Source organism: Capsicum annuum, chromosome 4 (assembly GCF_002878395.1).
Source record: "Capsicum annuum cultivar UCD-10X-F1 chromosome 4, UCD10Xv1.1, whole genome shotgun sequence".
Lineage (NCBI taxonomy): Eukaryota > Viridiplantae > Streptophyta > Magnoliopsida > Solanales > Solanaceae > Capsicum > Capsicum annuum.
This window is the reverse complement of record NC_061114.1, coordinates 223,420,124-223,434,755: the sequence shown is the minus strand read 5'-3', so window position 1 is coordinate 223,434,755 and position 14,632 is coordinate 223,420,124. Positions and strand designations below refer to the sequence as shown.

Here is a 14,632-nt window from a genome sequence, read left to right as displayed (position 1 = left end):
TATATATATATATATATATATGTAACATTAAAAGAAAAATGTCTTCACATTTTCATCTTCTTCATCACTCCCCTTCCCCACCCCTACGCCCAGCCCCACCCCACCCCACCCCCAACACTCCATTTATTCATCTTCTTCATACCTCCACCCCGTTTCTTCGTAATTCCCTTCCTATCAAGTGCTAATTAATTCAAAATTTATTTTTTGACAATCAGAAAGGGTTCAAGATTGATGAACAAGTTTGATTTTTGACCAAGAATTTCATGTCATGCGAATATCATCAATGTTATTTTCGAATTTCAGACTGTTTATGCCATTTTTGTAAATATTTTTGAGTAAGAAATTAAAAATTTAGGAGTTTTGGAATTTTGGGTTTTGGTTAATGTGAAAGAATTTGAATTTTTGCGTATTGATGTGTTTTTGTGATCATGTACTTGTATTTAGTTCATTGATGGATTTGTTCAAGCTAATTCAAGTTAATTTTGTATTTGATGAAGAAAAAAATTCATTGAAAAAGCTTGTGGTAATGGTGAAAGAAATAGAAAAAGTGATGCTTTTATGTGAAGAAGAAAAAGGAGGAGGAGGAAGGGGAGGGGACGAGGGTTGCTGTCTAATGAAGAAGTAGAAGGAATTGGAGTGGGGTGAGGTGGGGGCTGTGAAAGAACGAAGGGGGTAGGGGTTGTGAAGAAGAAGAAGGAAAGAGGGGTGGGGTCTATTTTATTTATATAAAATATATTTTTTATAAAAAATATACTCTTTTAAATATATAAACTAGTATATATAAAATATATAAAAAGTTAGTGTGTGGGATTATTAAAAAAAAATAAAAAATTCTTACGTGGCAAATGACATGGCACTGATGTGGCACTAATTTGGCAATGACGTGGCGCGTGTGTAGCGCACTCTCCGTCGTGAGAGTGGTATTCAGTTTTGAGGGGTGAAAATAATTCACTTTAAAGATATTAAGGGGGGTAAATAAACGGAAGTTAGGTTTAAGTGCTAAGGGGGGTAAATTATCCGAAGTTATGCATATATACATACACACACATATCTATAATATATTAAAAGTGTGAAGACCCTTAGAAAAGTGGTTTGAACTTTTTACCCTTCATTAAAACACTCTCCTTTAGACAAAATCATTTTTTTACTATTTTTTTAAAATTATAATTATACATAAATACTAATAATATATTTTTTAAAAAAAATAAAAAACCACCATTTTTAAAGAGTTTTAATTATAGTACCTTATATTTGACAAATAAATACAATCGTAGAAGTAAATACTAATAATTTATATTTTTGAAAAAATTATAAATTACGTATACTATTTTTTAATTAAGGTAAATTAATTTTCTTTCCTTATTTTAATAGGAATGTGTGATAGTAGTATAATTTGTTTAGGTATAAAATTCCTTTAATATTTTTAGTATTTATACATAAATACTAATAATTTATATTTACCCTCACAAATGTAGGAACAAAGGGCCGTGCAAGGAATTTCAATCGACAGACACACGATGTGGTGTAAAAGTATACAAATTGATAGCCACCCATATTAATGAATGCTCCTTCTACATTCACCTAATTTCAATAGCAATTTCACAATCAAGTTACAACAAATAGATCAGTCTTCTTAACAAAGAATAACACTTGCTTTTATCATATTATTTTATTTTAATTTACAGGAAGTCGATGAATGTCGGCCGGCTTTGAAAAATTTTTTTAGGTAAAAGTTAGGTTTAACTATATTGTTTTAATATTTCTATTAGTGTATTATTTTATGATAGTTTACAGGTCGTAGATGAATGTTGATCAGCTTTAATTTGAGGAATTTTTGTTGATCAGCTTTAATTTGAGGAATTTTTGTGTATAAAGGTTGGGTTTAATTGTACTATTTTGATATCTCTTTTATGGTATTGTTTTATTATACTTTACAGGTGGTAGATAATATCAACTAGCTTTGAAAAAAAAAATAGGTAAAAATTAAGTTTAATTGTATTATTTTGATATCTCTAATTTGAGAATTTTTTTTGTGTAATTAAAAGGTTAAGTTTAGATGTATTGTTTTGATATCCCTATTATCATATTATTTTGTTGTAGTTTACAAGTGGTAGATGAATGTTCGTCGGCTTTGAGAAAATTTTGTGTAAAGGTTAGATTTAATTGTATTGTTTTCATATCTCTATCATTATATTGTTTTGTTATAGTTTACAGGTATTAGATGAGTGTCAATCAGCTTTGAGAATTTTTTTTTGGCAAAGGTTAGGTTTAATTAAATAAATTCTCCATCTTTAGATATTCAAAAGATGTTGAATTTAATTATTATACGCGTATTTATCAATTTAAACAAATATCCTATTTTGTGTAATATTTGAATTCATTAAAGTGAGATACACGCACTAAGCACGTACATTTAAACTAGTATATATATATATATACACACACACATATATGCATATATACATACATACATAGATATATATATACATACATACATATATATATATATATATATTATGTCGGTTTGATTTGTGTTCGATTTGATTTTTTTTGTTAACACCAAACTAAATCAAGAATGGTCGGATTTTTTTTTTCAAACGCCAAACCAACCAAACCAAACCATAAGTCGATTTTTTTCCTCGATTTGATTTGGTTCTTCGATTTGGTATGACTTGACGGTTTCATCTATACACCCTAGAGCTAACCTCTTTCTTGGAAGAAAGATTTTCTAAGTCAAACAATCAGAACCAGGTTAAAGAATAAAGAAAATGAGCCAAATTTTCAAGTTCTGTTAGGTAAATTACCGGATAAGGTGGATTGCAAGATGATCCTGAAACTCGATAAATAGAATGCTCCTCTTCTCATACAACAACACAGTAATATCCACAATGTGGTCCTTTCTCTCAAATAATTTTTATGCTTTTTGAACTAGTTTTAATATTGGCCAAACCCTATATATTATTATGTTTTTAGTTTAGTTTATGTTTGTCATCAGATTATTATCTCTGTGATTTGCAACTTTAAGCTTCCGCATAACGCCTCTCAATTTCGAACCCAACAAGTATTATGGTTTTTGCCTTGATTTTCTTTTCAAATTTAAGTTTTATTTTTCTTGAAAGAAAAATAAAAGTAATATTATAATTATTTTTATTTTTTTCCTAAAAGAAAAATATAAAATTCTTCCATATTTAACTAACATCTTCTTTCTAAGAGAAAAAGATTCTTCTTCTCATACTATAACACAATAGCAACCACAATATAGTTGTTTAAAAGTTTTGTTTAGTTTTTATGTTTTTTAATATTAAATTTTATGAGTAGGCCAATTAGTCAAATCATAAATAATAATATATTTTTTAGTTTAGTTTTGTGTCATCTGAGTTACCGTCTCTCTGATTTACTACTATTAACTTGCATGCATGATGCCCTCTCGATTTTGATCCCAACATGTCACCTATAACATTGTGCCCGTGTGGACCCACCTTTAGCAAAATTATTAGAGCCACAGGAAACTAATGTGACTCATGTGTCACTTATCATCAATATAAATAGGCGAAATCCATTGATAGGACCTCAAACTTATCCCGAAAATTCACTTAGACTTTTTAACTAAGGCATGTACCTATCAGACACCTCAAATGCCAAAATTGGTACCTATTAGGCCCAAAATACTGATTTGGCAAGGAGAGTGTAACACACTCTCCTTGGACACGTGAACTGGAGAAAAAAAAATATTTTACTTTTTTTCAATTTAAAAACTTATATTTAAATTATTTTACTAATATAATTTTTAATTATAATAATTTCTAATTTAAAAAAAAAAAAAAAAAAAAACTTCAACCCCTCCCCCCAACATCATCGTCTTCACCCCACCCCACCCCCACATTGCGCCATCGTCTTTCACCCCACCCCACCCCGCGTCATCGTCTTCAGCCTATCCCATCCCACCCCATTTCCTTCTGATAATTAAAAAGCTACCAATGGATTAAGAAATGCCGGAAACTTCAAAGGATCGAATCAAGCTCCTGAAATGGAATTCATTAATACTAATTTGTAATGGAATTCATTGATAGTATTCTTCATTTTTCATCATTGTCGAAGCTCGCCGGAGCTCCGGCAAGACGAAAACGATGCACCCAGCTTCATTCCGGCCGTCCATCAACTAAAATCGACCCCCTTTCACTGAAAAACATCAATTATCTCCACCCATCCCAAAATCCGATGAAGCCTTATCAAATGAAATAGAAGCAAAGAATTAAAAAAAAAACAGGAACAAATTTTGAAAAATAAAAACTGATTGACAGGCCGAAAAATTCATCGTTTTCTTTAGCCGTTTTTGAATGTATTTCCGGCTAGACTCGTCAAAAAATCAATTCAAAATTTCAAGATTGTTCGATTAGAATTATGGTGAGTTTGGTTAGAATTGATACTCTTTTCTTAAATTAGTGGGGCATATTTTTTTTTTTAAAAAAAGTTCATCCTCTCCAGAAGATAGAAAAGAGAATGGAAGGGGAGAGTGGGGTGGGGTGGGGGCAGGGGGTGGGTGGGGGATCAATTTTTTTTTTTCCAAAAAAAACAATAATATTAAAATTATTTTTGGACCCACTCAACATTTATCTTTATTTAATTGGATTTTTAACATATATTTTTTTAAAAAAAATTCATTTGCCACGTATATTTTTCTTATTGGTCAATTTTGCCACCTAAGGCGAGTGTGTGTAACACACTCTATATCTTTTACTGATTGTGCAAATAATGCCCAATCGAAATAAAATTCAGGGGGTGGGGGGTTAGGGTTCTAATAGGTACAAACCTTAGTTTAGGGGTCTAAGTGAATTTTCGGGACAAGTTTGAAGTCTTATCGATGGGTTTGACCATATAAATAATAGCTGTAATCTTATTTTCATCTTTTATTTGTATTTACCAAGATGGATACTTTAGGAATAATGGAAAAATTGTTGTTGAAGCTGTGTGTTTTGGTGCTTCTTCATCTTTTTCAACGAACTGATTCTCATTACATGGTTGACTATCTTCCTGGTTTACCGGGTCGCCTCCCGTTCTATCTAGAAACCGGGTGAGTTGCTTTTTTTTTTTTTTTTAAATGTGAGTAATATCTTTTTAAGAATAATAATTTTTGCGCTTCAAAGTCTTTGCTTCTTACTCTATATTTGAATTTGTATTTGCTAAAGCACATCATTTTATTTACTACTATGTTCGTTTCACTTTATATAACACTTGGAATAGGTATGTTGGAATTGGTAAAGATGAAGAGGTGCAACTTTTCTACTATTTTTTGCAATCAGAATCTAACCATACTACTGATCCTCTTTTGATTTGGCTATCTGGTGGCCCTGGTTGTTCCTCTGTCATTGCCATTGTGAATGAAATAGGTACTCACACTAATCCTAATTTATGTATCTTTGACTTCTTAATTAAAATTGTTTTTTTTTAAAACAATATTCATAGTAATAATTCATAAGTTTATATATATATATATAAACAACAACAACAAACCCAGTATATTCCCACATAGGGGGGTCTGGGGAGGGTGTAGTGTACGCAGTCCATACCACTGCCTCAAAAGAGATAGAGAAGTTGTTTTCGATAGACCCGCGGCTCAAGATAAAAGGCAGTATACATAAGCATCCAAAACATAGAACCTGATAAAATAACATAGGTACGACATCCACAGAAAAAAAAAATTACAATGCCAAACAAAGGACACCAAAGTCCACTTAATTATTGACTACTACTCATCCACACCCTTATCCCTTTATCCTAATGCTTTTTCTCCATATCTTTCTATCCAGGGTCATGTTCTCAATCAGCTGTAACTGCTCCATGTCACGTTTAATCACTTCTCTTCAGTATTTCTTCGGTCTACCCCTACACTGCTTGAAACCATCCAAGGCCAACCTCTTACACCTACGAACTGGGGAATCCGTGCCTCTCCTCATCACATGACCAAACTATCTCAACCTCACTTCCCGCATTTTATACTCTACTGACACCAGTCCCACCTTCTCCCGAATAATTTCCGCCACCTTCAATTTTTGGATATCAGAATTCTCAACCGGCCAACGCTCCGCTCCATACAACATAGCAGGCCGGACTGCAACTCTATAGAATTTGCCTTTCAGCTTGGGGGCACCTTCTTATCGCATAAAATTCTCGAAGCGAGCCTCCATTTCATCCAACCTGCCCCAATACGGTGAGAAACATCCTCATCTATCTCCCCATTTCCCTGAATAAGTTTGTTTATATATATATATATATATATATATTCTGAGTTTATAGCCCGAGACAATTATTTTTTTGGTAAACTGTGAAGAATTACCATTAACAATCAAAAAATTACACCTATAGAGCACTTTAGGAGGTAGCCATCAGTACTATCTTCCTTAAAGCCTCAACCGAAGACAGAAATCTAGTTACAAAACTTTTGAAGTAAATACCTACATCTCCTAGCTTTCCTAGTGTGTTTCAAGTATTCCATTCTTCCAACTATCTCCTTCTTAATCTGTGTAATAGCACTCTCTGTATGTACAACTATCCCTCTAAACAACTTTCAATTTCACGCTTGCCAAGTGTGATATATCCTTGCACCCAAAATAGCAGCAGCTACCTCCTTTTTGAATTGCTTCTAGTGCCTCCCCTTAATCCAGCTTAAGCATTGTGCCACCTTCTTTCCATGTGATGTAACCCCAGACCAAGTTTCTAATTCATTTTTCACTTTATTTGTCCAACTGCATTCTGAGAATAGATGCAGTTGCGTCTCCACTTTATAATCACCACATAAACAACATTTGTCATCATCTACTGGTATATGTAGCTTACTCATTCTTACTCTTGTTAGCAATCGCTTCTGATTGGCCAGCCACACAATAAATCTATGTCTTTGGTATTAGAATTTTATTTTAAATCAGCTCCACTTCCTGTACTTTCCTCTGTCTACCCAACAATTGATCGTAGCTGCAATTACATTATATGTTCCATTTGCTGTCAGTTTATAATCTCCATTATGATACCACAACCTCATCACCTGCTTAATAGAGTTAATCTTTTTCTAGTACCAGCTACTGTCCTTGGGAGATATATGGTCCCAGAATTCCTATTGACCTTTAATACATAACCCATGCACCCACCTAATCCATAAAGAGTTAGCTTTTGTTGCCAGTTGCCATATTAATTTGCCAACAGAAGCAGTGTTCCACAACTGACAGCCTTTGATATTCAACCCTCCATTCTTTTTTGGCCTGCAGAGTTTTTCCCATGATACTAGTGATATTGTCCTCTTCTCTTTCCTGTTTCCCCACAAATAGTCCCTACACTTCTTGTCCATAGCTTTAACAACACTTTGAGGTAAGATAAAGACTGTGCTCTAAAAGTTATAGATTGAGAAAAACACCGCATTAATGATCTGCAACCTACCTGCATATGATAGTGTTCTTGAATAAGTCGTAGTGATTCTATGAGTGATTTTATCAATCAATATTTGACAATCCATTTTTGACCACTTCTTTGATGATAAAGGCAATCCCAAGTATCTAATTGGAAGCTAACCAAGTGAAAAATCAGTGACCTACAGAATTTGATCGCTTAAGTCATCAGATACCCCTGCGACAAAGATATTTGATTTGTCTTGATTAGCCATGAGTCCTGACACTCTAATAAAATGGCGCAACACCTCCATCAACATCCTAATAGATTCCCTGTACGATGCTCCTTGCTTTTTGACCTTGCACCTAAGGGTGTGGCCTAGTGGTTCAATGAAGTTGGGATGAGCACCATGAGGTCTCAGGTTCAATTCCCAGCAGAGACAAACACTAGGTGTTTTCTTTCCATTTGTTCTAGCCTTGGTGGACAGAGTTACCTGGTACCCATTATTGGTGAGAGGTGGTAGTTATCCCGTGGATTTAGTCGAGGTGCGCGCAAGCTGGCTATAACACCCCGTACTTAATTACGTGCATTATCCATGGTTATATGTGTTGGAGTATATGTATTGATCATAAGTTAGGTATATATGAGTTTAAGTATGAGTATTGATTAGTTTGAAATGGTTTCAAGTGTATAGTTTGATTATATGTGTATAGGAATCGACTTTATTTATACCGGAATTTGCTCGTCGAAGTTCCTATGCGAAGTTTATCGAGTTAGCTTTCCAACGATATAAAGATTTCTGAAAACAGATGAGTATCGGATATAAGTGAGCATGTTCGAAACTTGAAAACGGTGGACGCAATGAACAGTAAATGTGCAGAAATTTTCTGCACACAAAAGTACTGCAGCCAAACAGATTTTTGGGTCGACTTTAAATGATCATAACTCCTTGTAAAAAGTGAACTGTTGGAGCTGCTATATATCGATGAGAATCCCTGAGAGTCTTCTTTCTAATGCAATTGGTTTCACCCAAATCCATTATCGGGGCAAAGAGTTATGGTCGATTTACTTTAGCCTATCAAAACAGTCCACGATGGACAGATTCGGATTTACTTAAATTTTATGGGCAATATGGTCATTTTCCATCACCTCATGGACGAAAATTGGTCATTATATACATATAATTAGCCTCATATCCATCATTTATCATCCAAATTATTGAAGAATAAGAAACCCTAGCCTAAGTTCAACTCCAATTATCTTGTGATTCAACCGTAGAAAATCCAAATTGATTTCGTAGTTGTGTTCACCATCTCGAGGGCCTCGAGAAGCACCCCTTATTTGTGCCAACAGGACTTTGAAATCAAAAGGGCCATTTTATGGTAAGGATGTAAATTATGTTGGTGTTATTTATATGGATATGTATATATATATGCATGTGAGCATAAGAAGTATGTTATTTGATTGTTGTTGAAAGATGATTGAAAATGATGTTGGATTATTCTGATGCATGGTTGGATTATGTTGAATTGTGAAGGGATTTGGTGTGATGATGTGGTATTGAAATGATGATTATATATATATATACACATAAACCTATTGTTCAAGTTGGTTTTTGGAATGCTTTGCAAATATTGGTTGTATGGAATTATGGAAGAGAATTGTGGTGTTGGGTTGCTAATACTAGATGCCAAACATTTTATTGTAGATAAGTGATTTGTAAAGGCGGGAAGTTGTGTTGAATTGGTATCCGAATCTACAACGATTGGCATGAAAACACCAATGTTCCATCAAGTAAGATTCCGAGGTTGTCCAAAAACATGTATTGTTCTACATTACCAACGAAGTTGTTTCCATTCTATAAAGTGTCAAAATGTTTCATTGATATACCGAAAGGCTCCTATTTCATTGTTGTGATATTGATGATTCCGAAACACATTGTTGATGTACCAATGAGTCTTTATTACATCGTTATTGTATAGAAAGTCTATTACTTGGTTCCTATTGATGTATCATTATTCCAACGGTACTATATTGGCATGAACACTAATGTAATAATCTCAAAAGCTTTTGAACTAAGTTATTGGAAAGATCTCTTATGTGTGTTACTTGATATACGTGTGGGTGGTAGCTCAGGGGCTTAAGCCTAGCATGGGCCGATCCCGATATTTGATATGATTACAGTTGATATGTACTGGGGGCAGCCTAATGGTCACAGTACGGTACAGTATTGATTATTGTTAGGTGGTTGGAGGTTCAGGGGGAGGAGGTAATGGCGAATGATAATTGTAAAGAATGAAATGAACGAATGTATACCGTTCCACAAATGTGTTTGAATTCAAGAACCCAATTCAGATTGATGATAAGATAATGTACATGATCCTAAAAGTGTTTATGAAGTGTGGTTCACTTCTATTATGATTTATTCACTTGCGTCTGATTTTCTTGATCCCCCATACCACATATGATTATTTACAGCTTTACATACTCAGTACATATTTCGTACTGACGTCCCTCACGGGGGACCTGTATTTCATGCTGCAGGCACAGGTGCTTCAGCTCATTCACAGCATAAATAGGAGCCAGGTCATACAGCTATTGTTGGTGAGCTCCAGTTTGCTTCGGAGCTTTCCGAGCCGGTCCCTTATGTTTTGTTATTGTACAGGAGTCATGTGTGGGCGGGGGTTTGTCCCGACCCTAGTTATGTCATGTATATCCTAGAGTCTTTGTAGACATAAGGAAGGGTAAAGTCATGGAAGTTTATATAGTGATGTTATATTTGTATATGTGGTGGCCCCGACGGCCAAGTATTATATATATTTATATTTGTGCGTGTTGTGCTGATACAGGTAATTAGACCCTTCTATATGCAACGAAGTGCTGTCCAAATTTTTGGAAACATGTAAGTGAAAGTACAGTTATTTGAACGGGTTCTCCCGGGCCTTCTCGGCTTCGGGTGCCAGTCCGGCCCGATGGGATTTTAGGGCGTGACACTGGCCCGAACACCACGATTATCAAAAAAAAAAATAGATCATCCGAAAACATTAGATGATTCAACTTACTTTTGTTGCGCATAGGATGGAAATTAAAGTCTAGTAATTCCCCAACTTTATTCAATGCTCTTGACAAATACTCAATTACAATGACAAATAACAAAGGGGACATTGGGTCCCCTTGCCTCAGTCCCCTTTTCCCCTCAAAATACCCATGGGTTTCACCTTTAGAAAAATTATTAGGGACACAGGAAACTAATGTGACTCATGGTGTCACTTTTCATCAATAAAAATAATAGTTGTAATCTCATTTTCATCTTTTATTTGTATTTACCAAGATGGATACTTTAGGAATAATGAAAAAATTGTTGCTGAAGCTGTGTGTTTTGGTGCTTCTTCATCTTCTTCAACGAACTGATTCTCATTACATAGTTGACTATCTTCCTGGTTTGCCGGGTCGCCTCCCGTTCCATCTAGAAACCGGGTGAGTTGCTTTGATTTTTTTTTAAATGTGAGTAATATCTTTTTAAGAATAATAATTTTTGCACTTCAAAGACTTTGCTTCTTACTCTATATTTGAATTTGTATTTGCTAAAACATATCATTTTATTTACTACTGTGTTCGTTTCACTTTTTATGGCACTTGGAATAGGTATGTTGGAATTGGTAAAGATGAAGAGGTGCAACTTTTCTACTATTTTTTACAATCAGAATCTAACCCTACTACTGATCCTCTTTTGATTTGGCTATCTGGTGGCCCTGGTTGCTCCTCTGTCATTGCCATTGTGAATGAAATAGGTACTCACATTAATGCTAATTTATGTATCTTTGACTTCTTAATTAAGTTTATTTTTTAAAAAAACAATATTCATAATTTTTTTTTTTATATATATATTCTGAGTTTATAGCTCGAGAGAATTATTTATTCCTAAAAAATAAAAAATCCAGTTAAGAAATTTTCTTGTCCAGGGCCGTTGCGTTTTGCTGAACAAGTTTTCTTGTCCAGGGCCGTTGCGTTTTGCTGAACAAGTCTACAATGGGAGTATGCCCTCGTTCGTACTAAACCCACACGCATGGACCAAGGTAGTTACATGAATATAATATACTGATGAATATGTTCGCCCTTCATAAAAAATTAGTAGTAATATCTTTATTTTATGAAGTATAATATAAATGTATACATCAATTTTCAGATAGCAAGTGTAATTTTCTTGGATCAACCAGTAAATACAGGATTCTCATATGCAACAAATTCAGCTGCATACAAGTACACTGATGTACAAGCATGTAAATATGTCTATGAATTCCTAAGAAAGGTTCGTAATTTCTGAAATTTGCTATTATAAATATAATTGAATAATCATGTGTACTTAACTATGAATTAATTAATTAATTAATTAACTAATTAATTATTTCAGTGGCTCAGTGATCATCCACAATTCATCTCAAATCCATTTTACATTTCTGGAAACTCATATTCAGGAATGACTATTCCAGTTATAGCTCAGTTCATCTCAAATGGTAAGATTCATGTATACCATAAAAATAATTAGTACTTATCCATAAACTACTTGGCCGGATTCATTGTGTTCCTAACCATATACATAAATTATACACAATTATATGCATACATATGATATAATTTAGTAACACAATTTCTTAGTGTATTTGAAGAATCTGTAATTTACCCACATAATAGATCAATTTCCAGACATGAGTGATGGAGACACTTAAATAGAAGTATGACCAACTGAACATTCTTAATTTGTCAGAAAATTGTAATGTGTATATATAACATTGTACTATATATAATATATAGATCAAAAATTACTTTGTTACATGTATTAAATCTTGAACATCCTTAAAAGAAATTAATCTTGTAATTTTGCTATGCAGGAAATACAGTTGGTAAAGAGCCATTGATAAATCTTCAGGTCAATATTTCTCTAATTGTTTTCTAATAATTACCATCAAGTAATTTTTGTTTTTGTTTCCCTAAAAGTTGCATGCATGGTTAATTTCAGGGATATTTACTTGGCAATCCTCTAACATTTTCACAAGAATCCAATTATCATATACCTTTTTGCCTTGGTATGGGACTTATACCTGATGAACTTTATAAGGTTAAGTCACAATTAATTTGTCTTTAATTATTTTAATTTCTATATTAATCCAAAATATAAGGTTTAATATTTGCCATGTCAAATTAATCTGAATATTAATTTGTTTAATTAACAGTCATTGGAGATGAATTGTAGAGGAGAATATATTAGAGAGATAGATCCCAACAATGCGAGATGTGCAAATGATGTTCAAGCTTTCAATCAGGTTATTATAAGTATTGTTTTACAGTACTATCCATGTAGTTTAACGTGTGATATATCGTAGATTAATTTATTATTTTTATTGGAGTAAATTGAATTATAAGTATGCAGATGGTAAGGAACATTAATGTGGAACACGTTTTAAAACCCTTTTGCAAAAGTGATGATGATCTTCTACGCCCACATCGAATATTATTTGGTGAAAGAGTACTTCTTGATAACTCATCTCTTTGCAACGTGAAGACAAGTGTGCTGTAAGTTTTTTTTTTTAAAAAAAATTGTTACACTATGCATCAGTACTGTCAGAATACATAAATAAATACACAAAAGTGATTTTAATTACTTCAGTCTGATTGGCGCAAGCATATGGGGTATTGGGCTAATAACCCTGACGTCCAAGAAGCTCTTCATGTTCGGAAGGTATTCTTTATATATCCATATCACATAATTGATTTGATATACCTGTTAAAAATTAATAAACAAAATGATAATTTTATTGTATCACCTAGTTGTGAGTGGTAACTCTATATATATCTTTCCTACATTTTATCCAACTTCCTATGATTCCCTGCTAAGAGTGAAATCACGAGTAACTAGGTGATACAATAAAATTAAAGTCATGGTCTAATGGTTATAATTTTAACTTGCATCATATCCGAATAACACAAAGTAAATGGTTGTTTAGCAATGAAAATAAAAAATTACTCATTTTATTTGGAACTTTTAAAATTGTAATTGAAGTAAATGGTTGTTTAGCAATGAAAATAAAAAATTACTCATTTTATTTGGAACTTTTAAAATTGTAATTGAAGTTGTGTATGTCCGTACTTCTTGCAAAGAATATCTAATTAGAATTTGAATGTATTTTTTAAAAATTATGGTTTATACTCTTGAATTTCTAAAAACTAGCAAAAAATCAATGAGCTTAACTAATTTACAGGAAACATACAATCAAATAACATAATGTCAAAGGCTAGATCCCACGTGTGAGCTACTACATACTATTACAAATAATTGTTCACTTTCTCTAAAATTTTAACGTTGAAATTGTAGATGAAATTGTGCCTCATTATAGGTTTTAAATTAATATTTGATTGTTTAAATGTAATTTTTCTACTTAAAAAAATGTATCCCTACAAAGATATACAGAAGAACTTTTTGTCATGTGATTAGAATTTTATTTTTTGATGTATTTACAATAATTTCTTGAATGTATTAAATGGAGGTTTTCTTTTTAAAATGTTTAAACAGTGGGGATCATGACTTAATGGTACCTTTCCAATCCACACAAGTATGGATAAAGTCTCTAAACTACTCTATTGATGATGATTGGCGTCCATGGAACTTACATAATCAAATTGCTGGGTAATTAATCTCCAAATTTAACATCCTTAATTGCAATTATCAATTCTTAAAACTTTATTTTGATATTTTTGTTGTACTTAATTCTGCATTTATTTACTTAATTTATTTTTCTTTAATAGGGAGGGGGACACACAGCATGTACTGACAAACCTGAAGAGTGTTTTGTTATGTTCAAAAGATGGATAAGTCGTAATCCTCTATAAATACTACTCAATTTCATCTATCTATTTTTTTTAATATACAGGGTATGGTCGATGTAAAGCACTAAAGGATTAATAGAATTAATTTGCTTCGACTATGTAATAATACTCAAAGAACTAAAGGATTATAAAAGCATTATTGTTTGTTCAAAAGTAATTAACTAAACTGTCTTAAATATGTAATAATTATCTTTTGCTTAATTATATGTTTTTAGAATTTTGAAGATCATATTACAGTATATTTGAACGCTTGTGCTTCTTGCTGAACTTGATCAAAAGTGAAAGTAAGAAAAGCAAATAATTAAAAGAATTCTATTGCTTTTTTGGATGATTTGCAGCATAATTGATTAATTTGGACCTACTGTAATTCAGA

At 32.9% G+C, this 14,632-nt stretch overlaps 2 protein-coding genes across 4 annotated transcripts; both read left to right on the top strand.

Annotated features, from left to right (window-relative positions):
• Positions 1-4,851: 4,851 nt before the first annotated feature.
• Positions 4,852-7,047, top strand: LOC124898090 (serine carboxypeptidase-like 15). Its single transcript, XM_047411715.1, has 3 exons — positions 4,852-5,071; positions 5,242-5,387; positions 7,004-7,047. Exons 1-3 carry the CDS (start codon positions 4,926-4,928, stop codon positions 7,045-7,047), a joined length of 336 nt encoding a protein of 111 aa, XP_047267671.1. The 5' UTR covers positions 4,852-4,925.
• A 3,440-nt stretch (positions 7,048-10,487) lies between these two features.
• On the top strand, positions 10,488-14,420 carry LOC107868873 (serine carboxypeptidase-like 18). Of its 3 annotated transcripts, none has more exons than XM_047411165.1 (12): positions 10,488-10,854; positions 11,023-11,168; positions 11,377-11,453; positions 11,564-11,686; positions 11,789-11,891; positions 12,267-12,304; positions 12,395-12,493; positions 12,609-12,698; positions 12,806-12,948; positions 13,025-13,114; positions 13,946-14,059; positions 14,179-14,420. In XM_047411165.1, the coding sequence occupies exons 1-12, from the start codon at positions 10,709-10,711 to the stop codon at positions 14,243-14,245; spliced, it is 1,236 nt and encodes a 411-aa protein (XP_047267121.1). In that variant the 5' UTR covers positions 10,488-10,708; the 3' UTR covers positions 14,246-14,420. The 3 variants fall into 3 exon arrangements, with proteins under 3 accessions (XP_047267121.1, XP_047267123.1, XP_047267122.1); XM_047411166.1 differs by having other exon boundaries at positions 10,490-10,854; positions 13,043-13,114; XM_047411167.1 differs by lacking the exons at positions 12,806-12,948; positions 13,946-14,059; positions 14,179-14,420 and having other exon boundaries at positions 10,489-10,854; positions 13,043-13,231.
• Positions 14,421-14,632: the final 212 nt, after the last annotated feature.